Source organism: Aplidium turbinatum, chromosome 16 (assembly GCF_918807975.1).
Source record: "Aplidium turbinatum chromosome 16, kaAplTurb1.1, whole genome shotgun sequence".
NCBI lineage: Eukaryota > Metazoa > Chordata > Ascidiacea > Aplousobranchia > Polyclinidae > Aplidium > Aplidium turbinatum.
The window spans coordinates 7,913,728-7,939,183 of record NC_137487.1 but is presented as its reverse complement, the minus strand read 5'-3'; the positions used below and the strand labels follow the sequence as shown (position 1 = coordinate 7,939,183).

Genomic DNA, 25,456 nt, shown 5'->3' with positions numbered 1-25,456 from the left:
TGATACAATATGCACAATGCTTGTCAAAGCACAATAATTTAGCTGCGCGTGTTTTTCCACAAAAGCCAAGCAGTTTAGATAGTCTGTGTCAAGTTCTTTTCAATACCCATCAATCTCTCGTTATCATAAAACATTTTCACAACATTCATGTGAATATAAGTGTTCAGGTACATGGAAAAGTTTATTGGCGGGGCAAGAACGCACTCCTTGCTTTCCGACAAGAAATCAAGAAACTTACCACATCAGTCTGTTTGTTTTATGAGATAAACAGAGTTTTGGCAAGAATTTTCCGACTGCTTCTTGTTATAAGTTAGAAACAAAATGTATTTGCCATAGAAAACAACGTAAAATTACATTTTTTCAGTATAGCTTATCGGATGCTCTCTGATAATTTCAAAGCAACTCAGATGTAATTAAAAGATTAATCAAAGCAACTCAAAACTCGAGTTTGCAAACAAAAGGCGGACTCATTACGGTTGAATGCTTTACAACAAAGCCAACTCATGAGATATCTGCGTCGCAGTTCCACGCACGGCGGCGCTCAGTAATCCTGTTAAAAAGTTTTATGTCATTAGGAAATTTTATCAGAGTATGTTATGAAAATCATGCCATATCTCTAAAACTATAGACAATAGCAACGTCATTTAAAGCGAAATAAATACTTGAATAATTTTTAGGAAAAGTCAAGAAATTTTAAAGCTGTGGATCGCGTAGTTCTTTAATGATATTGCTTTGAAAAGGAGCAAGTCCCCACCGACCCCCCCCCACAGGAAATAGGGTAAAGTGCGTCGCTCAACAGCGTTTAGCGAGAATTTATTTGTCAATATTTCGTTTTGCAGTTTCGACTCTCTCAGAATCGCATGTGTATCCACCGAGCTGTCGAACAAGACAGAGCTATCATTTATTAAAACATACTTCTTCTTTTATTGCCGTACTTTATTCCAAGCATTGACTGTATTTTGTATAAAAAGTTTCCAAGATTGTCGTTTTTTTGCTTTGTGTATTAGGTATGTGTTGGTGTTGGTTTTGTCGGTTTGTTAATCTTAGTCTGCCTTTGACACGTTTCCCTTCAATTTTGCCTGTGAGAGAGAGAGATGTTCTATTTTTTTCTTTTCTCATCACGTATCTTAGAAATTGAAGTTGTTTTTCTTTGATATTTTTCAGTAGCTTCTTTGTTTGCTTAGCTTGATTTAAAACACTTTGGTTGGTTTTTCTGGCAGTCCAGGAAATCCTCTGCATTTTTCGAAATGCCCACATTGCAAATCCGTTTGTTCTTTTAGTCATTCCTTTGTTGATTGTCCAAATGTTTGAATTATATTTAAAAATTAGATAAATGTGACACTTTAATATTCTGTATCTAGTTGAGAAAGACATGTACTTGTTGCATAATATTGATTTCATTTGTTGAAAAGCGGTTTTTGCTTGAGCAATACGTAGAACCATGGCCACCTGGAAATGCGGCCTGATTTGTCACATTTTGCAGATTTTGATTACAGCTACTGCTACTGGTTGACTGGCATTTTTTGAGATGTTTTTACTTTTTGCGGTTTCCTAATGACATAAAACTTTTTTGTCGGCTTGGGGAAGCAGTAGCAAATGAGAAAAAGTAAGTTGAAAAATGCAAAATCAGACTGTTATTGAAAATTAACAGTCTGACTAAAATCTTCGAAATGAAATTTTCTTTGTTTTTCAACATGTGAGAATGTTAAAACCTATTGTGTCATCTGGGGAAAAGAATAAAGAAAGCGTAAAAATCTAATTTTTAGAAAAATTTATTTAAACGTTCGCCCAAAGTTAGAAAAACCTGGAAATTTCTGCCAAATGTGACAAATCAGGCCATATCTTTAGGTGGCCATGGTAGAACTCATTATCATCTTTTGCGTCCCAGTTTATTGGCTTTCCAATAGTGCAAACCTGGTTCAACACTCGGCGTAAGCTGTTTTTTTTTTGCTGGTTGTTAATAAACAACGCTCACGTCTACCCAGGCTGTAATAAATTGGTTGGGCCTAATTACTGAAGGAAAGGCGGCCGAGAGAATTGAACTGACCACTTCACTCTCGTTAGTGACAAAGGCCAAGTGTGATGAGAACCTTATCTTCTCATTCCCAAAGCTCAGTAACTGAGTGTGGGACCACCTTTACCTGAGTTAGATTAATTACAGGCAAGCGTCATATCTTTTTGTTGATTTTGCTTGAATATCACATTTGCTTTGGAGAAATCTTAATTGGGTAAAGAAAATATGTTCTTGTGATACAGAATTAAAATGAAAGAAGGAAAAGATAAAGACAAAACAACTTTTATGCATGAAAAATTATAGATTAGCCCCGTTAGCTCAGAGGTTACGCGCCCGGCTCAAGATCACGCGGCGATGGTCCGACTCTCGGGGTGTGCGTTTGAGCAAAGCCTTTCAGGACTGCTTGCATCTAGTGAATGAAATAATTCCCCCGCAACAACGTTTCAGCAATCGGAAAACTTCACTCTGCCAATATCGGTAACCGGCACTACGTCAAGAGCCTCTACAAGCAGGGGCGGATTTACCTATGGCGCCGGGGCGCCGTGGCGCCTCCTAAAATTCCAATTTATTTTTTTATGTCTGCATGCAAATATCCTTTTTATGCTATACTTTAACTTGTAAATTTCCATTTTACTAACGCAAAACAATGCGTGATGTTTAGTCTCGGCAAGTAGACCTACTAACCGCCAATTTTTATTGATCACATACTGCAACAAAGATGTATCCGTTACGTGGACGACATCTTAGACGAGTTCGCAAAAGGTGACAGAAAACTGTTGTTATGAACAAAACTATGTTTTATTATTTAACATTGATAGATCGGCTAATCCCATTTTGTTTTCGCGAAACTTGTGTAGGCTATACATAAAAAGAAACTTTTTTAACTCAAGTTTAAATAATATAATGCATGGTAGCAATTCAGATTTTATGGCAGCTTAGGCAGAGAGATAGGATGGAATGCCATTCATCAACCTTTTAGACAGTAAAGCTGGATCTGGTCTTGAACACATCTCTGCTAAATTTATTACGTATTTTATTCAAAACATGTTTGTGATCGAATTACTTGTTTGAGGAAATCTAATGTCATTTTTGTACGTTGTTACAAATTACAATTACGTATTGAGACGTTTTTGCCACATTATCAGCATGAGTAGTTTAATCGTATCGTTTTTTTGCTCAATTGCATCATTGTCAGTTCACAATATTTTGTTTTGCTGATAGGGTATAGGCCCGATTTCGCTTATTCTACAAAATAGAAATAGTAGACTCTTATTGCTGCAAGCGCTTTGTTCATATTTGAGTTATTTTTTTATTCGCAATATCTTAACTGAGTAGCCTACCACTCACTTGTAAGCTATTAACTACACCTAGGCCTCACCGTTTGAATGTTTTTTTATAATGCATTTTTTTGGGCTATGCACCAGTGAGCTTCAGGCACTCTCAGTTGGTGATTTATTGAAATGGATTTTCATAGTTACCCCTTTTTATTCACTTGGAGCAATCACTGTTGTATAGCCTAAAGTTTTAGTGGAAAATACCTAAATTATCATTTCACGTTCGTTATTGCTTTTAATTGCCACGAGCGGCATTATGGCATTGCCTCAACTTTACCACTGACTGTCACTTGTGGTGTTGATTTGTGATGTGGGAATGACTGGTAGCCTACCTGACTTACTGTAGATACGCAATTGATAAAAACGCAAAAAAAATTGTCCCAAGCCATTCGCGGCGAGGTTGTTCCATACTTCTTTGGCGCCCCCTAAAATTTTGCCCTAAATCCGTCACTGTCTACAAGTATGCGAAACTACCGAGGATAAAAATTCAAAACCAACCAAGATTATCAATTCTCAGTGCACAAGTTCTTATTTACATGTTATTTCTAATAATGATCGTGTCAAATACTTATGAAGCAAAATACTGGTAATGTATTTTGTTTGTATGTGTTTAAATAAAATGTTGAACGTGGTAATGTTAACGTGCAGTTTACCTGTAAATAGAGTAGTGGTTTAAAACTGTCCATATCATTATGTTAGTATTCATATGCCCGACGTGCACAAAAAACAGCGTAAAGTCGGGGTGTCTAAAGTCCGGTCCGCGATACGTTTTTATACGGCCCGCGCCTGTTCTTGAACAATGTGTTATTTTGGGAGAAAACACAGACGCACAGAAATCATACCAATTCAACTTGTATTTTTTAACTTATGAAGACAGCATTTTCTCACCGACAAGAACAAAGCCGAGCGATAAAAGTTAGAATCGTTATTGCGTCATAATTGCAAAATCAACCATTATTGTCCAGAAAAGTATTATTATTAGTATATTATATAGCCTACAGTAGAAAGATGTGATTCCGTGATACAGCCGAGGATTCTTCTTTTTCTTGCCAAAGAGTTCAACGACCGCTTTCAAGATTTCGCCGCAATTTAAAATGACTTACTGCTGTTTATTGCTTTTGCGTAAATTCTGATGAAGCTCCGGCTCACCTGCAGCTAATTGAGCTTCACTGTGATGCCGACAACAACATCTTTCCGTTTTGTCTTTTTCCAGCATCTAGATCAGGGGTTCTTAACCTTTTTTCCCTTATTACCCATTTCTGTCCAGATCAAAGTCCCAATTACCCAAAATCTAATTTTATCTATTTCGCCATATTAAAAATATAGAACGGCGTTATTCAACAAAAATAACATTTAATGCAAAGAACAACATCAATAGTGTCAGTGAGACATTTGTTCTTGTTTTTTGTGTACAATCGATGCAATATTGGGTGCGATTTTGGATACTGCACAACTCAAATCTGACTCCAGATCTAACAGCTTGTTTCGGGATTTTGATTTCAAAGCAACAACACTTGAAATTGCTGATTCACAGAGATATGTAGAATATATATAGGCTACATAGTCAACAATGTTAGTGATTTTTGCGCAACTTTTGGATATGCTTTCCCTAGAATTTTCCCAAGCTTTCATATTCAAAAGAAACACTAACTCTAAATGTACACTTAGCTATACTACTTCAAACAGCAACGCAGCCATCAAGCTTGCTCATAAAACAACTGTAACTGAACTGATTATACAAGAAAAATCTTATATGCCACAAAAATAAAATACATAAAACTGGCGACAAAAATGATGAGAAAATAAATTACTATGACGAAACAATTTTAAAAATGATAAAATATCACTGTGCTTGTTTGGTTGTTTTGAAGGGACTCAAAACATCAAAAAAAGTGTAAGTAATAAAGCAACTTTACCACTTACAGATGTGACATTGTTTGTTACATCTACATTTCTATATATTCTGGTTCAGCTGATTACCCACCTGCTATCTTCAAATTGCCCACATGTGGGTAATTACCCATAGGTTAATAACCACTGATCTAGATAAAAACAAATTTTCAGAAATGCAAACGTTTGCAAAGAAAATATTGAGTTTGTTCGGCTCCACATATTTGTGTCAGCATACATTTTCGGTTATGAATTTAAATAAGAATCACTTGAGATCAAAACTGAGCGACTTTCACCCAGGGCCAGGGGCGCCGGAACGATTTTTGACTGGGGGGGGCAAGATTACGAAACAAGGGCATTTTTGTTTACTAAAAGGCCAATTTTTTTTCAAGTTTTAAAATAAGATATAGCGATAATGCTAATCTATCAGCTCACTATGTAATGATAACCTACAAGTGTCCGGTATACAAAGAAGGGCATCATGCTATGTTATAATGATGTAACCTACTGTTAAGCCTTAAAGCAGCCTGCGGCCATGGCCGCTAAGTAGTGCTTGAATGACCTCCGGTGCTACCTCCTCAATCGGCCAAGTTTAGCCGCCGGTCTCTTCTAGTCAATTATTTAATTTCGCAATAGAATGGTCGTGGATTAACTGTTGAAAATATGCAGTATCAAAGAGTGACGCAAAATTAGGTCAGCGCGTCATAATCGCCACTGTTGCATTGTGCGGAAATATTTGTTATTGATGGAATATATCCATCTGCGATCACCAGCGCTGTAAAGTCTTGTTTGTATTTTCCGACGTTTATTTTAACAAAGTCTTAATCCGAAGTGCTAATTTACATCGTTGCAATATTGTCGTTTTTATGTCGATTCGATGTTGTCGGACATTGAATCGTTGTTAAAAAAGAAAAGTAGGTTAGTTGACATCCGAGGAGAAAACTATTTTGCAAAAATTGTGCTTATAGTAATGTCCTTCGCATCATTGAAATACTTATTTTATTACCTTGCCGTAATCGTCAACACATGTCGAATGTTCTTTTTCGTTGCTAAAAAGAAATCTAGGGGAGTGGCAAACTTCTTTAAAATCAGCCACATCGGAGACACTCGTGCGAGTGTCGCTAGATGGTCCCGCAGTACTGGATTACAATCCCGATAAAGCAGTTATTGCGTGGTGCAACGATTTTATTGTAGGACGTCGCCCAGGCTCAGACTTCAACAACGCTAAGTGATTATTTTAGCATTGTTGTAAGTTTAATTCTATTTACTTGTGCTATCGTTATTTTGTATTTTGGCCTCCAAGCACGCAGATTTGGCCGCCGAGAAGGAGTTCCGGTAGGCCACAATGGCTGCCGAAAAAAAAACGAGTTTTAAGGCCTGTAGGCTACTGTGTTGCAAAATGTTGTGCCGTAAATATTATTTTGAGGCAAAAATGAAAGATTATAATTAGGCTAAAAGCGAATAGCAGAAATTGTTATAGCCTATTGCAAAATGTGCAGTACCTTACATGACTTTAAAAGGGCACCATTGCCCCCCCTGCCCCTCCATCTGCAGAAAAATTGAGGGCAGGGGGGGCATTCGCCCCCCTTGCCCCCCCGCTTCCGGTGCCCCTGCCCAGGGCCGTTAAGTGGATAATTTGAGCCCGGTGCTAACGTGGTCCTCAGGCCCCAAACCAATACATTTCTAGAAACAAAATAACCAAACAATATGCTGTGGTTTCTTCAAGATCTCGGGCTTCCTAGATAAGTTACAGGACCCTAAAATCATCTCGGGCCCGGATCTAAAAGTACCTCCTGGACCTCCCTGTCTACGCTACTGCTCCCACCTACGTTATATTTTTACACTTGTTTACCACCAAATCAAACCAGACCTGATCTGGGCATTTAGATCAAGACGTCAATTTCATTCTTCACTCAGAGCTGTGTTTTACAATGTTTTTGGATGTTTTGATTTCTGATATAAAACCAGATAACTCATATAGGCGTAGCCTAATTTATCATGTAGCGTGACAAGATTATAACAAAATAGTGAAACCTGCATATTGCTTTGTTGTGTGAAATCAACATTTAAATAACACAATATATGCATCTTTCTTTATGCATCAACAGGACTATCAGATTGGTCTTTGGACACTTCAGCATTGTCAAATCTGGCCCACCTGGGAAAAAGTTTGGACACTCCTGGTGCAAATCAACAAACCACCATACTCATTGTTTCAAAATAGCACTGACTACTTTCTTAAACCAAACCACACACATCCGCGTTTGCTAAGAGTCAGCGTTAGAATATATACCTTGTTGTTGAGTAATCGCGTGTTACTTTCTTTTTAATGATTTTCGCTGCCGCTTTCTACATTACAGTAGTTTTACATATTTGTTCTGCTGTGCAAAAACTCGCATCAACAGTATCCGGCATTACTAATCTGAAACCGTCTGTAGATTGTGCAGGAGAGGTTTCTGTGTCAGTAGCCGTTTTCCTTTAAACATAACTGCAAACAAACTATTATAGCCTACATAGCCAATACTGTACATGATGAAATAAAAAGAAGAATGTTTATTAGATATAATACCAAGTATAGACTAAATACTAGATTTACTAAATACTAGAAAAGTAACTACCTCGACTTTGTTTTCAGCTACAGAATGAATGTACTTTTTGTAAGTTCAGTCTTTTCTTATTGTCTGGTTGTTGTTCTCGGGCAAGGTGATGACCTTTGTCTTCCATTACGTCGTGGTGTCCTAGGCAACGATCCTGGTCATCCTGCTCCTGTCAATCAACAAGGACGTCCTGGAAAGATTGGACCAGCAGGAGTAGCAGGACCTCCTGGATCAAAAGGAGACAAAGGATCACCTGGTCGTTGTGAATGCGATCCTAATGAAGTTGAACAACTCGGAGAGGAATTGGAACCGATGAAGATTTTTTTAAAACATTTCATTCCATCACCAGCAAGAGGTTTTAGGCTACTTAGTGCTTTTATAATACAAACATCATTTTGCAAAAATTAGAAATTTGACATGATGGGGATCTAAATAGTGTGATAAATGATTGTGTATGTTAATGATTTACAATAAAAAAAAATATTACTTTGATTTTAAAATGTTTTTAATAAATATACTTTTTTCACAATGCTTTGTTTTTCAAAACCTGCTTTTCAACCTAGTTCAGGCATGTGGAGTTGGCATTAGAGATGGCCGCATACCTGACAGCGCATTTTCGGCTTCATCGATGTATAATGATGGGTATGCTCCGCATTATGCAAGATTGGACAACACAGGTCAACCTGGTGGATTTTGGCATGTTGGACAAAGACGTAAGTGAAGTATTTTGTCAAACAAATCTGAAACAGTACGAGGTCTTGCACACGCTTAGACAATACTTCCCATATTTTGCCATTTGCGTCAAATAAGCAATATGTCTGCTGATGTTTACAAATTTTATGCAATGGACTAGAAGTTGTAAAGATACAGCCAATTATGTATTTCAGCATATTTTGCTGGTTAAAAAAAGTATTATGGAAGATAGACATTTTGTAACATGGTCGAAATTAAACCTTTGAAAATAACCTGGCAAGGTCCAGAAGCATATACACTATACACATACAGTATAAACTTTCCATTCCATATCATCTCAGTGTCAAAATATTTCAGCAAGCAATATATTGAGTTACGCTTTTAGCAGCACGATCCTTGCTTACTTCATAATGTAAGCTAGATTTCAACGTAGATATTTTAGCAAGAAAAAATAACATTAACCTCTCAAGTACATGTACCTCCGCACAAAGTGAACTTTGCATGACTTTTTTCTGTTTTTACTTGTTTAAAAATAATGTCTAAAGAGGCATTGTTTAAAGCAACTACGGACAGTGGCCAGTGTTTCGATCTTCCGATCTCTTCAGCGTAGTAAAATGAAAGTAGTGATAATGAATGTAGGCAAAACAAGGATATTAGGACTAATAACTGAGTAAAGTTCAAGCAGACACACTAAAAATGAGAAATAATACCAGAAAATTACCGACATAAATAATACGAGGTGGAATTCAAGAGCCATTCTTGCCTTGCTTTTATTTAATCTCACTCATTGAAGGAAGACCTTGGAAAAAAACTGTAAATTTGTTTCGTAGGCTATCATTGCGCAGATTATGGGTTGGCTGATCAGATGTACCCTACCATGAAGATAACTAAGAATTTGACTGAAATATTGAAACTTAACAGAAATCTTCAAAGTCAATAGGAAATCGAATATAAGTGCAAGCAGAAGTCATCTGCTCTGGAGATCTCAAAAAGCAATCAATGTGCAAAACATGCGATAACAGTGATGCAGCAGTTGTAATGTATGCTGCCTGCCGAAGCAAAAACCAATTGCAGCTTAGGTTTATTCTGAGCAGCAAACAATGAATTGTCATGTAATTGTGGGAAATTTAGTAACGATTTTCTTCGACATCACTTGCATGGAAACCATTTTATCTTAAGCAAGGCCGTGTTAACCGCCCTCAGTGCCCCCCGGCCGGAAAGGCCCACGGCTGTTCAGGGGCACAGTCATTTTAGTATGTTTAATGGGTTTTTTACTATAAACGAAAAAAAGCTGCTGCAGATCCGTGATAATAACCAATAGCTTAAATCATGCAGAGCCGTACTTACTGCTTCCCAAACCTCCGGCTGGGGCCTGGTGGCCCACGCATATTTAGTTGGTGTAGCGTTTTTCGGCTTTTAATTTTACATATAATATTTAATACGTAATTTTTTGTCCATTTTTTCAAAAATTTCTCGCTTGCTTTGCTCGCTCAACCAGATTTTTCACCTAACCAGCGACCTTGGGCATGCACACTTTCGGAAAGTGAATTAAGAGAGTAAAGCGTTTTTGTGTCTCACAAAAAACTAATATAATAATGGAATACTCCGAAGTAAACACTGCTTGCACAAATGGCCCAGTTAATTAACAATTAAACTAATATATTTCAGCGTTAATGGAAATAGATTATACAGTGAAATCTGACGTAAAAATACTAAGTTGAAGCGAAGGTGAGGACACCTCTGATAGATTTTCGAAGTTCTAGCTTGCTGAAAGGCTACACCATAGTCTATTAGGCTATAGAAATTTTCAAGAAATTAATTATTATTGAAATCCTTCCATGAACGTAAATGAAGTTTTCCTGAAATGAAAAGCTAACTTAAATTTCAAACCAAACCTTCTACCCAAGTCCGATATTAATTTAATGAATTTATGTACACACATAGCGATCTATGGTCACATACAGAGTAGGCCTATGCATTTTGATAAAAAAAAAACGTTATTGCGCCCAAAGTTGCTTGAAAGTGACCAAACCAAGATCGTATTAGTCAAAATTTTTAGGAGCTACACCCTTTGTCCAACTTTGCTTTTTTTGGCATTACGTTTTGCATTGTCCAATAATTACTAATTGAGAGCCATCACTAAACATAGAGGCTCACTAGGGAGCTTTGGAGGGAGGCAAGATGATGCTCACACTGACCTGATCCTAAGTGTGGCCGTGTGGCCTTGCTTTAGTTAGTAGTATACATTTTTGCATTTTTACATTTGTACATGTCCTCGAGCGTGTGTCTACTCACCACTGTGCATGTATGCTAAACACAACATACGTACAGCAAAATTAGGAAAAGTAAATATTCGAATTCGGGTGATGTTTTTAAAACTAGGTCAAAATAAGAGTTATTTTCTTTGTTTTGAGACAAAAGTTCTTCGAATTAATATACAGGAATGTAAGGTTGCAAAAATTTTATAACCCTAGTGGACACCGAAAGGTGCTAAAAGAACCGGATGGAAACTGAAAACAAGATGGCGTGATGACCTTAAAAAATACTTGTGTTACCTGAATAAGCACAGCTAAAGATGGAACCGCGTAGAAGCATATGTGGCAGCCATTTGCCAGCAGTGCCATGAACTGTTGATGATGATGGTGCATCATGCTATAGTAAAATAACTTCAATTTAAGTCTGGTTTTAGGTCTACTTCCCTAGCAATAAATCTTATGCTTTACACCTGTTACAATATAAGTTGTCGCAAAATTGAAAAACGTTTTTTCTTTGAACAATCAAGAATAGGCTACATTCAATCCATGAAAGTATATTTTCCAAATTTAATTGACAAAATTGTATAAATATATGAATATATGTGGCTTGGCAGTTCAAGCATGGTAGGCTATAGAATGAAAGGATATTGTCATGTTGCCATAATTGCAGCTGACTAAGGTGATATGTTGCAGAATCTAACCCTGGTCAGTGGGTTCAAGTGGATCTGCAGAAGCAAGTACAAGTTGTTGGTATTGTGACCCAGGGAAGACCAAATCAGGGTCAATGGATCACTCAATATAAAATTTCATATGGAAACTCACCAGATCAGTTGCAAATGATCACAAATGAATCAGGAGAAGACAAGGTGAGCAATTTAGTGTAGCCTGCTTTTACCAGTTTTCACACTTGTAGGCTACCGTATGCAAATGCAAAGCAAGATGTTTTTCGGATGACTTGCCAAAGACACAGCAGCAAGTTTTTGATCGATGTGAATCCGACGACCTTTCGAGCGTCGTATCAGGAATTCGAGTCTGATCTTGATCATTTGGGAAGTCACAGCAGAATCTGTAAATTTTATATAAAAACCACAGCGACCAGTAAAATCATAGAATATTGATAGATAACATAAAAACCTTTCCGCTGACCAGACGATTTGTAGAGTTAAGAGCAGCTCATGTTATGAGCATGTTATGAGCAGTTCATGTTAAATACAAAATCAACGGTCTCATTTTGTTTAATTTTAATTGCTGTCACTCGGCTGCATCCCCTTTATGATTAAAAAAATGATTGAAATAATATGATTGAACAGAAAATGCCCACTTGTTCACTTAAAGTATCCTAGTTGTCATCACTTGCATCACAATGAAGCACTTTTCTGCTTTTTTCATAATTATTGTACTTTTATGTGAACGTTTGGAACAATATATAACAACGCATCCTTTGCATTTCTTTTATTAGTGATTCACTCTTTTCAGATTTTTCAAGGAAACACTGATAGGCACTCGTACGCCATCAACATGTTTCCTCAACCAATCACAGCTCGGTATTTTCGACTGACTGTTGTCGAAGTTCGTTTCTATGCTGTTCTTCGAATGGAATATCTCATCTGTTAAAAATGATTATTCTCCATCTTCAATGTGTGGATTTTCTGTAGACCACAAACTTTAAAGTTGACAAATGGTGGCCACAAATGATGGTTGAAGAAACAACATTTGAAGAATAAGATGTAGCCTACAGTTAAGAACACTGATGAAATGTTATGGTTTTTGATATCACAGTCATTATAGTTTGTGATTTGTGTATAGTTTGGCCTGACTGTTGTCGACGTTCACTCTGTAGCTGTACTTCGAATGGAATATCTCATATGTTGAAAAAATAATCCTTATAGGCTACGTTTTGAACTTGTGAGAGTAATAACGTGGTCATAAAATGGTTTGATCGTGGACTATTCCTTCTAAATCACAAAAACATGATTGTAAAATATCGAGTCTCCTACAAGTCAGCAGTTGTGAAATTGGCAAGCGACAACTGAGCAAGTAATATTTGAGCAACATTTCAGCAAGTTGCTGAAGTTGTTAAATGATAAAATTGAGTAAGCATAACAAGTGAGCAAGCTATAACTTGGCATGTCACAAGTCAGCGAATTTGGTTTGGCAAGCGATAACCAAGCAAGTCCGACGTGAGCACGTAAATCTCATTTGCTGACTTGGCAGTAGCTGAAATGTAATTGCTGAGTGGAAACACTTGCTGAGTTGTCGCATGCTGAGTAGTCTGATGACCCAATATATCAGTATATAACCTTATATTAAATCCATATTTACCAACTCACAAACGTGCATCTTTTTCTATTGGATCAGGTGTTCAATTGCAATGATTTTAAAATGATTATTTTTTGTTACCTTGCTTTGTTGAATCACTTGTTTTATGCTTTTCTGAATAGTCATGTCAATATGATGTTTATTTCTCCAGGCAAATAATGTAGATAAATAGTATCAACAACAGCAGTTGGTTCAATAAGAATGGTAACAACAGAACGTTGAAAGTCTGAACTGTCATAATCAAAATTAAAGAAATTATATTCTTGGCTGTTGTCTCATCTTTAGCAAGTAAGTTATCTTTAAACAGTTTTGGATGTTTGTTGAATTTTATGGTGAAAATGTGTTTTAAAGTTCATCGTTTTAAAATCAACCCAATCTACATACCTGCTGTTATTCATTACTAATAAAATCTACTCTTCAATTACAACAATTTGTTGCAAGTTATAATAGTAGGCTAGCTGTATTCTAGTAACTTTAAGATACTGGCTTATCATGGTGGGTTGAGCAAGAGAACAATAAAACTCGTGGGGTTAAGAGCGTGCCGAAGGCACGCGTATTCTAAGGGGGTTCGCCGACATGCCCCCCGGAAATTTTTTGCAAAATTACACTCAAACAATGGATTATAGTGCTTTCTGGAAACACTTTTAGGGTAATGTTTGTACCAAATTTATTAGCAGATAAGAAGCTATTAACTTATTAAAGGTAGCTCTTACACGGACGGGGAAAAATGCGGCTCAAATTAGAGAACACCAAAAATTCAGCTTAACTGCTCAATTGCAGCTACCTACTGCTGTAGTAGCCAGGATAACAGTGTAAATCTAATATTAGGCTCAAACTTTTCCCTACGAAGCAGATATAACCCTAAAGCGCTAGATTAGATCTTCTCATTGCGCACCGGTGCAATACCCAACAGTAAGCAATTCTGAAATTGGTTCCACAGATTAGTTAAAAGAAACGTAAATAGCGTAAACTTTGCGCTGTTTTTTTTCCTTTTTTTCTCACTTGTTTCTTCGCATAGCAAAAACGAGAACAATGGATGCGGTACGGAATCTCTGCTTCCGTAAGCTTCCAACTTATTTAAAATTAAAACCTAGCTGAAATCATACGGGGACATGAATTAGAAACTGTTCTAATTCGTATTCAGGTAAAGAAATTACGAAATCGTTTTACTGAAACATATTATCTCTTTTTTCAAATTTGACAGGCGAAGCTATGCTTTCCTTAATTGCTTCCATTGAGGATACGCCCCTGCTTTAAGATTACACTTCAGCGTAGTAAGCATGAATATAGTTCAGTGTCCAGAGACTATGAAAACAATGCAAAGTGACCAAACTCGACATAAAATGTGACCCCATTTTTCACCGAAACAGCAACAAATGACGTCATAAATGTACTTTGGAAGAATATTAAACTTATTTGATAATAATACAAAGCATTGCAAAAAAGACAAACATCGCTTTAAAAACGACAAAAAGATAGCCGGTCACAATAAGACGCAGAACTGAAGATATCATTTTCGCAAGCAGCAAGTATTTATAGTCCTCCGCATGATATTGATCAATATCTCAAACATTGATATATTGTTGTCTGGTTTATTTCAAACTATCATAGTTCATATACTGTAGCAACAGGGAACAAACAAAAATCAAAACACAACGCTAATTTTAAAACTAATACACTTGCTTGTAAAAAGAATAACAACAGTCTATAGGTAGCCGTCAGATCAATAAAGTAAGTCAGATGACATCAGAGGTTGGGTAAAACTATTCTCTCATCGAAAGCATTGAGACACAACTGCAAAAAATCTTTCCTCTGTAAGGTGTTGTAATATTTGTAATACTGTAGTATTTATAATTACCGTAAAAATACTACAAATGAACAGTATTAACCACAAGGCATCAACAGATTGTTTACTGCACATACCCGGTATTTAGGCGCGGATTTGTGGGGGGGGGGGGGCAAGGGGCCCGGGCCCCCCCCCGAAATTTTGTGAGAAATTGTTGAATGGTTTGATATGCTTCTAAACAGCTGATATTAGTCCCACAGCGGACTTACAACCCCCCCTTTGGCACGCGTGTGACGTCACGATATTGAGAATGATGCTTTCAGTCTCTATGTCTCTAAAACAAAGTTTGCCTAATTTTAAGCGAAACTGCATTGAAAGAGCAAGTTTTGCCAATACCAAACATCTCAGCCAGGAATTAGCAACAAGAAAACATAGAGACTTAGCTTTATTACCGAAAAAATGCCGAAGAAAACATGATCTTATCCTTTTGCTATGCCACCGGACAGCACCATTTTACAGGAATATTTATACCCATATTTTTGTTGAAAATGCTCTCAGAATGCACCAAATTCAAAGTAATTTTTCAAAATTTTCTGAGGGAGGCCCCCAGACCCCCCGCCGCTGGGTGTCGCCTTTGCCGAACACGCCGTCGGGCTTTGCCCGCCGGCCGTCAAAAACCCCCAAATACCTGGCTACGCCACTGATTGTTCATATCTGTTTTATCTTTATTACTTTTTAATTCATTTTCAAATTTTCTGGCCCCCCCCAAAAAAAGCTCCTAGATCCGCGCCTGCCGGTATTCACGTGCATTGACATAAAGAGGTAAGTAAGGCAGAAACCTGTATAAATCATTGTATTCAAATAGCAACCTTTTCAATAGAAGAACTGCGGTAATTATTCCACAACTACAGTAGTAAGAATAAAACGGTGTACAGTAAAATTTATATAATTTTTTTTAACTGCAGCAGGAGAGCGTCTGCGAAACCGACATTTAAGCCTCTTTGCATTGCAATATTGAAAACCTGTCGAAAAACTTCTTCGTTGCCAGCTAATAAACAGTTTAAAAACACTCCAAAACATTTCACATTTTTAACGAAAGCAGTTTGTTCATTTTCTAAGTGTATCGCGGAGCTTTGACTAAGTTTGACTAAATGTTATGAGAGAATGCAATAAACCATGGGATTTATTGCTAGAGAATACGAATATCATGTTCAGACGCATAAACATCACATACATTTAAGTCTAAGAGGTTTTGAAGACATACATTTAGACGTACAACATATTCACATCTACAAGGAAATGTGACTTAAATATGATGCGTTCAAATAATTTAAAAATTACGGTTCCAAAAGCTATTGGCTGGTAATTTGCAATGTAGTGGATATTCCCACTCGTGTTTTTATCAATTGAAGCTAAGATATTGATTAAACAATATTTAGGACATGCGTGGCTCATTGGGTTCAGTAAGCTAACTACGTCGTCTGTGTAAAACGTAATGATACATTTTAAAACAATACTTCCATGCAAATGCATCAGTTAAAAAGCAGAGATAGATAAAAGCGAATGCTACCATCAGCGTAATAAAAATGTTTTGCAAAAATGTTATTATCAGTTCTTGCAGAGCAGTTTATTGGTCATTTCCACATTAAAAGTTTAACTGAATCTACTGTAGGCTATAGTAAGCAACACAAGAATTTTGACAAATCTGAGTAGGCTAATTATTATCATTACCGATAACTTGACTAACAAACTTTTCGTCAATGTAATTGCTATAGGAATTAAACAGAGAGCTATAACTGTGTTTCTACATCGAGCTATAGTATAGTGGGGAAGGAGCTTACACTAAGTGAAAAGTTTTCAAATTCAACTTTAGTCTTTATTTTTATACAATAGGAAATTGAAAACCTCTGGTAATTTTTTTAAAATTTCAATCCAAAAACTCACCTACTATTAAAGTTAATTTTCGGGAAAAGCTATATTTACGGCTCCGGAAAAGATTTCTCATATTGTGTTCACGTCATTTGCTTGGCAGTTTAAAGGTCAAATAATATTTGTTCCTTTACTTTAAACCCCCCGTCGCCTTTTAAGACAGCAACAGACAGCTTTTTGGACTATAATTTACAGTAAATTACATTAAAGTTGTCGTTACGATTTGTAAGCACGCCTATGCATGCAAAAGTAACTTAAATACAAACATGTTGTGTTAAGCTAGCTTGTTTACGCTGCAGTGAATTGAAATTTTCACCCAAAATCTCTCATCATCTCAAAAATTACTTTTCAAAACATCAAATTGACCTTCGATTTGGTTTTGAGTCTTTATCCTTGGACTGACAAAACCTTTGAAAGTTATTCCTAACAGTTTCGACTACTTGTAGAGGCTTTGAACCACTGACGCAGGCTCGGTTACCGAGATTGTGTGATTGAAAGTTTTTAACTTTTGTCTGCAAAATTTACTTTGCGTTTGCAATTCAGGCCATAAATTGTGACATTTTTTTAATCAATTTCCTTTCATCTGGCTTCTTCTTTGATTTCTATTTTTGCAATACGAGCTTTCAACATTTTGTATGATGAGGCAGAATAAATTGTTCATTTCGTTTGCTGGCTTCAGTTCTCTCACATTGGTTGAAATATGCTATGCTTTTGCAAACTTGGCCAGTGGTTCAAGTGGATCTACAGAAGCAAGTATAAGTTGTTGGTATTGTGACCAAAGGAAGACTACCAAACAACGATCAAAAATCAGTGAATTACTCAATAAGTTACAATATGTCATTATGGAAGCTCACCAGATCAGTTGCAAGCATAGACTCCTTTAGATAAGGTCTGGAATGTTACGATCTGGGAGTTTGGAACTTGAGTCTGAAGGATTAACTTGAGTACTGGGCTTAAATGACTTCTAGAAAAGCTAGAGACACAATCTTGGAATCCATATTAGGGTTTTTGAAGATGGCGAGTGCAATGGTGTTACTTCCAACACCATCAGAGGTCATTTTCAAGGTCAAATTATTATATTTTAAGGTAAAATAATTGAAGTATGGTCATTTTTGCGCATTTTTGCGTCTAACTCGTAAAACAAAACATTTTTAAAGACGTCGTGACGAAACATGTCATTACATAAACATCATATGTAGCCACTTCGCAACACTATGGCTATTATCTAAAGGAGTTTATGATTACAATATAATACACAAAATGACAACACATAACAACATGACACCATAATAGACAATGTCTATCACTAGTTGGAAAGCTTTTCTTGCCTCCTGAGGCATCTCAAAGATTTTTCTTATCCCTTACATTGAGGACATAAGATTTCAATAAAATGTTAGCTAAAGTAGTAGCCTACAAGCAGCATCATTACTAGCTAAAAGTGCATCTACAAAAAATAACAGCTCAGCAAAATGAAACCGGCAACGCATTTCAGTTTTGTCATGCAATTTACAGGCATTATGTACAAAAAACACAGTTGACATAATCTTCATACTTAGTCCACCTTTATTTAAATTATGTAGGAACTCTGATGACACTTCATTACCATCTTCATCATCATAGATTTCCATAGTAGTACTATTTCCAGGGTTGCCATCGACCTAGACCCCAAAATAAGGACAACCTAAAATTAAATTCTCATACGAAACGAAAAAACGTTTTTGAACAAATCTTTACACTTATACGAGCTATGATATCAACGGCGATAGTTTTTGCCAGAAACGATCTGTTCCAGCAACTACTTGTTCGTAGAACATACTTTTTGCATCTCATGACAGCTCAAGTCTACGCTTACCTTTACATGTAGCGGAGATTTAACTGTCATTTCACTAAATCTGTTTCTTTTCTTGGTTCACTGAGCCGAAACAAGAGAGAACACCTGCTCTACAAATGCATTACTGACCGAAAGAGAGACTATGACGTTAACCAGCTTGTAGAGCATCATAAAATATTTGTCTCGAGTAAAGATCTTTATCCACTTGTCCTCAGGTTCATCATTGCGGAACAAAACATCTGGAATCTTCTTGAGCAGAGCAATGACAGGAGAGACCTCAAAGAAGAACTCATGCTTCATTGCAGTGCCGGTCTTAGGATATTTCGGGCCCTGTGCAGAAAATGCTTTGCGGGCCCCAATGACAATGATCCAATTCAGTAGCATAGCTAGGTATTTAGAAAGGAGAAAGGACGGTGGTTTGACGGTCGGTGGGCGAAGCCTGGCGGTGTGTTTTCCGAAGGCGACACGTAGCGGCGGAGGGTCTGGGGGGCCTCCCCCAGAAAATTTTGAAAAATTACTTTGAATTTGGGGCATTCTGAGAGCATGTTTAACAAAAATTTGGGTATGAAATTATTGTTAAATGGTGCTGTCCGGTGGCATAGCAAAAGGATTAGATCAAGTTTTTTTTTGGCATTATTCGGAAATAAAGCTATGTTGTGTCTGGATGCAACCTATTTCGTCCCCTAACCCTGGTACGAAATAGCTAACTGCTCTTGGCTGATGCTGAGCTGCGTCGGAGTCTGCCTCGCTTTCTGACCTAGTCTTATTCTGAAACGATCCCTGTTCCATATCTAGAAAGCTAAAACCTCAATTGCTAAGGTAACAGGGATCAGTTGTCAGTAGATGTTACAGAAAATATATTTCGCACTTATTCAGTGCATCGTCAGTTCTGATCGTCAGATCGTCTGATCGTCATATCAGAACTGACGATGCACTGAATAAGTGCGAAATATATTTTCTGTAACATCTACTGACAACTGATCCCTGTTACCTTAGCAATTGAGGTTTTAGCTGGTACGAAATAGGTTGAGTCCTTAAACATTTCTAACCCTGACGTGATTGCATAGCACGAACAATTGTTGAGAGAATATAATTTCCAGCACATTCTAGGGCGCATCTAGAAAATATTAATATTGTATCCCTTAGCTTCAATTTAAGCAGAATAGCTTTGGATTTTTAGGTTGCTTCAACGTTTGATGACATTGAATCAGCATAATAACGGTGAATTCTTCGCTAAGAATGGTTGGGAGTAGGCTACCTACTTCTACACTAATCAGCGCAATTTAGTTCAAGTGTTACATCACAATGTCTGGCTTTGATCTCCGAGTAATATTGATAAGGCAAGGTTGGTTACAAAATTAAATCATATGAGTAGGCTAAGTTTTGGTATCACAGTAAGAAAGAAAAGGCCCAGGAAAATGTGTATAAGTGAGAATAAATACGATGAACCTACAGTAGCCTACTTGCTCTCCATCACTTTCGCTCACATGACACGCAAAAATAAATCTAAGGATAAAAGCCTATAGTGAAACTTTGCACAGCAGAAAACAGTATATAATGTTAGTGCAGAAGTTTTCCGACTCCTGCCCAGAGCATTGTGACGCAAGAAGCCACATGACCTGGTTCGGTGTAAGTTAATCAGTTATCTTTATCTTGTGCATTGGGCTTCAATGGTCTGGTCTGATGAAGACCTTTCAGAGTGAAGAATTATCAACATAAAGTGATTAAGCATGACGATCAAAGTTAAATCTCGTATGTCCGCAGGCCCGGATTTAGGGGGGGAGCAGAGGGGGCAGGTGCCCCGGGCCCCCGACTTTTGAAGGGCCCTCTACGTGGAAAAAATGTGATTTTGTGTTATTTTTTCTTCCTTTCAGCCTTTGAAGTTTCTGCAAAATGCTGTGCAGCGCTGGATTGATGCTACTATGGACGCAGAGGTGGTTTTTCACGCCTCAGGCGCGAAAAAAATTTGTGCAGGGGGCCCCCCGATCTAAAAGTGCCCCGGGCCCCCCATCAGCTAAATCCGGCCCTGTGTCCGCCGTGAGACTTAATTTGTCCGCCGAGATAGCTGCTCAGACTGGACACGTTTGTCCGCTGTCAACAAAATTGAATTTCGACCTATTTCGTCCCCTGAAAAGATCGAGAGAAATTTTGAAATGTTTGCGGCAACTCCGATCAGCAACTTCGGCTAAAAGTTGTTTTTTTTTTCGATCTTTTCAGGGTACGAAATTTTCAGTTTACGAAATAGGTTGTTTTTCTATGTTTTCTTGTTTGCTAATTCCTTCGTTGAATTTTTTCATTGGAAATGACAAAAATTACTGCATTTTCTGAGTAAATTGCGGGCCCCCTAATTTGCGGGCCCTGTGCGATAGCACGGTTCGCACACCCCAAAGACCGGCACTGTTCATTGCCATTGGCAGATCAATTTGTTTCGCTAACCCCTTAACTTTCTCATACTCAATTATTTGATCTCTTAGTAGGGTCCAGTTGATGTTGGGTGGAATGTTGGATGCTTATCAAATCGATACCACTCATTGATATATTCCCAAAAAAAGACAGAAGATATGCAATTGTTAAAAATAAGAAAAAATAAGGACTCAAGTCAAAAACAAGAACATTTCTTAGAAATAAGGACAATTAATTTTTCTAAGATATTGCCTTTCAAATAAGGACAAATCTTAGAAATAAGAACGGTATGGCAACCCTGGCAATTGCCATATTTATAAACAAGGTTTTCGACCAAATAAACGACTTTATGCTTAAAGGCATCATCAGATCCCAACCCAGACAGCAAAATCCGTCATTTTTAGATTAATTTAACGTCTGCATACGTTGAATCAACTGTTCCTGAGTGTTTTGAGGAACAATACGCAAAAATACGTGGATCATGCGCAATTAAATTTTGTCATTAAGTAAGCCTTTTTCCAAGTGGACCCAACGCGTACAAAGCTGATATATGCCTACATGTCAGACGTTTAACACAAAGCAAAGCTAAATTTACAAATTAGTAACCAATTTGTACTCACATGAAGCAATCTCTTTCAAGCTGCTTATCCGAATTCTACAAATCTCGACTTACTAAATATGTAAATAAGTCCGAACTGGCTGACAAAACGCTGTCACAAACCAAGTTTACAAATGAACAGAACTCTTGCCCCACATTTGGCTACAAACTGTCTGATAATGTTTCAGGCACAAGCACGCTTATTTCAGATAATTTTTTACTTGTTTAAAATTCCCAAGTTGCAATAAAAAAGCAACAAATCGAAAACAATATTTTCGATGAAATCATGGAATGTTGTTTCAGTACGCAATAAACTAAATCCCTAGGCCTAGGGCAGTGGTCGGCAACCTGCGGCTCCGGAGTCGCATGCGGCTCTTGAGCTCCTCTGAAGCGGCTCCCTCCAGACTTGACATGATTTGGTATAGCCTATGCGTTCGACTGTGATAATGAGAAAGAAAAAACGTCATCAAAACGTTGTTTACTAGTTGTGCAAGATGATGCAGCAATGAGCCAACTCTGATCGAATGATAGCCTACTCTATCAGAAAATAATAGATTTTTTTTACAAGTTTGTTATTCAAGTTTTGACTTAATCAGGTCAGTTTACAGCTTTTGGCGTGAACACTGAACAGCATAGGCTACCCTTTTTTATCAGTAGCCATGCACAAATAAAAAAGAGAAAAGTTTTAGGCGAAAACAGAGATGTTACTCAGCATAGACAATTGGACATAAACATGAACTTTGCATTCAATGCAAATGATGTTGGCATATCTGCATGCTTAATAGCCTATGTGGGAAAAAATCCCAATATAAATGACTTCAAAAAGCACTGCCAGAACAGCCATAGAGGATTAATTTTGCTGCACATTATCCCATTTTGGAGATTAGTTAAAGTAGACAGTATTGGAGCTTATGCAAAGATCGGAGCAGAGTAAGGAAGCTTTCAATAAATGGATAACAGCCCCAGACCCATGCCCCACACCAATGCTGCTAGTTTTGTGGCAGCTCAATAGATTGTTAAGCGAGGAAAGCCGTACACAGATAGAGATGACGGCATAAAAAAGAATTTTTCGGTAGCAAAGAAACTGAGGTCTGTTCTACTTGAAACACATATTACGTTTTGTGGCTCTCAGCTGGTCATTTCTGCCAAAATATGTAACAGAATTGCTCTTTTGTTAAAAAAGGTTGCTGACCACTGGCCTAGGGGCTGTGACTTCAGTAAATTTTTACGTCACAAAAGCTTGAAACCGCCATGTTTTGCAAGGGCGTATGAAATTGCCAAAATATTTTCCAAGACAAAGTGTTTTTTCTATATTGCTTCAAACCAAGAAACTTTCCAGTTACTCAGTTGCAGTTAATGAATCGTCAGGAAAAAGCTGCTATGCCGCCAAAAAGGGCATTTATCTATATATTACCATTCGCAAACACATGAACTTCAAAGAACTTAGTGTAGAGTAAATATCTTACAAAATTATAGATGCAATAGGTGCACAATAGTATGTTTTGTCACAGACATCTTTCAAACAGTTTTGCTTTACGAGTTAGACGCAAAAACGGGGAAAAATGAACCAAATTTTGTAATTTGACCTTAAAATATAATATTTTGACCTTGAAAATGACCTCAAATGATGTTGATAGTAACACCATTAAACTCGCCATTCTCAAAAACCCTAATATGGATTCTAAGATTGTGTCTTTAGCTTTTCTAGAAGTCAATTTTGCCCAGGAGCTAAACTTATAAAAAAGAAATTTTCATGTGACATTTATCCTGTGTATGAAACATTTAAACTGCACCAATATTTTCAACTGAAGTCGCCTACCCCCTTTGCTCTTTCTTCAAATGTTGTGTATAAATCTAGTTATTTGCGTGAAGCAAACCAGACATACATTGGTATGTCAACCAGACATTTGTTGACAAGGGCCGGGGACACTATGGCTATTATACACTATATGACATATGACACTATGGACACTCAAGCCCAAACCTAACAATTAAAAGTGCAACTAAAGAGCACATCGCCTCTTGTGAAACGTGCACTGAAAATGTCTCGATCGACCAATTTAAAATCATCTCTCGGGGCAGATCTGATTTTCAGACTAAGATCATGCAAGCCTTAAGAATCAAACCTAACAATCCATCTCTCAACCGGCAGTTATTCGCCTGTGGCTCATCGTTCCTTTTGTGTGTGTTCTAATTTTTTGTCAAATGCCTGTAGTTTACACCTCATGTGATCTGTTTCCCACCGCATAATTTACTCGTTATCATAGTCGTAGGAGATGGGGGGCAAGGGAGGGGGGGGGGGCGGTCGCTTCCCCGCTAAAAAAAACGCCACGAATTTGGGCAAAAATCTGCACTTATTTGGGCAAATCAATTTTATCGTGATGTTTCGACATTTTATCAGTTTAGAAACTTTATGTAATTGTTATAATTTATGAGATATAGTGATTTTCCTAACCACGAATATTTAGTGAAATAACCCGAAACACGAATTTCAAAATAAACAAGCTAATGTTTGTTTAACCTCAAAAACTGAAATAGCACAGGTAAGAAGATTTCTATCACTATTTCTGCACTAAAAATTAAACCGAAACGCTTTTCAGATGTCAACAATCCGCAAATGTTTGACCTAGGCCCAAAAACCTTTCCCAAATCAAATTGAAAACTTTCTGACCGTCTGCACTAACTTTGCTGTAAATTCTCTTCTGGTGAGCCTAGAATGACCAGTGAAACATCAATGGAATCGGGAAGTAATACTCTAGCGCCATGTGACAAATAAAAGTTCAAAAAAGCAACCACTAGATGGAGATAGTAAGTTTTGCGGTTTGGGAAATTAAGATTGCGCAAGACAACCATGTCTTTGGCATATCGGGTTTGATCTGGTCATGGAAAAGACAAGGAAGTGAAATGAAGAGTACCCTCTGCCTAGAATGCAAATATAATTCAGATGTATGCATTGGAGAATATAGAAACTTATTTAAACATGTATGTACATTTATATTTTCCAATCAATGTAAAATGCATTTTTAGCGATTTTGAAAATTGTTGCATGTGGTATTGCAATTTGGGCACAATGATAAGTTTCGATTCAGCACCACCTGCAAAAAGTAAAGTGTAAAAGAACATAATTTGCAAGCAAAGTTAAGTGAGAAAATTGAGAAAATCAATCTTACCATGAGTTATCAACATCTTACCAGTTTAAAAACCTTGTATATTGTTATAGTGTATAAAATACATTTAATACATTTATTTGTATAAAATACATTAAAAATTTTGCATGAATGTAAGCTGTGCCATTTTAAATTTTGGAAAATATTGTATTTGGTAGATGCTGCAATTTGTGGAGAATGGTAAGCTTCGTTTTAGTATCTGTGAATTTTTCAGTGTTTGATTTCATGTTTCTGTGGGCTACAGTTGAACTGTTTTCTATAAAAATAAATTTTTGTACTGCTATTTGTCTTCACTGGTCCTAGGGTTGATATGCTTAGCTATTTACCATATAGGCCTATGACATAGGATATATTATAGCAATCAATCATCAAATATACACCCAAGTGTTATGTTGTTTTGGCATCCAATTCATACAGTTAATATATCAGGCAATGTAGAAAATATTGATAATGCTGTCTGTATTTTCTGGCAAGGATTGAGTTTGAAGTTATTACTTATATGAGTTATTTTAGTTCAGTGCCTGCGATTTTAGTAGTTGCTTCATCATGAACTTAGAATATCTTGGTAATGATGTTAATGAAAAAACATTGGCTATAACTTCACTGTAATATGAGATCAATAATTCAATATTCATACTAA

General features: G+C 37.0%; 1 protein-coding gene across 1 annotated transcript; it reads left to right on the top strand.

Annotated features, from left to right (window-relative positions):
* Nucleotides 1-7,880: 7,880 nt before the first annotated feature.
* Nucleotides 7,881-12,428, top strand: LOC145785159 (lactadherin-like). Its single transcript, XM_082596857.1, has 4 exons — nt 7,881-8,190; nt 8,399-8,548; nt 11,477-11,649; nt 12,260-12,428. Exons 1-4 carry the CDS (start codon nt 7,881-7,883, stop codon nt 12,395-12,397), a joined length of 771 nt encoding a protein of 256 aa, XP_082452983.1. The 3' UTR covers nt 12,398-12,428.
* The last annotated feature ends 13,028 nt before the right edge of the window (nt 12,429-25,456 follow it).

Excerpts from the sequence above, each read along its gene's own strand:
- LOC145785159 (XM_082596857.1), top strand. The coding sequence starts at position 7,881 with ATGAATGTACTTTTTGTAAGTTCAGTCTTTTCTTATTGTCTGGTTGTT. Across the intron at positions 8,191-8,398 it reads CATTCCATCACCAGCAAGAG|TTCAGGCATGTGGAGTTGGC; the intron begins GTTTTAGGCTAC and ends TTTTCAACCTAG. Across the intron at positions 8,549-11,476 it reads TTGGCATGTTGGACAAAGAC|AATCTAACCCTGGTCAGTGG; the intron begins GTAAGTGAAGTA and ends GATATGTTGCAG.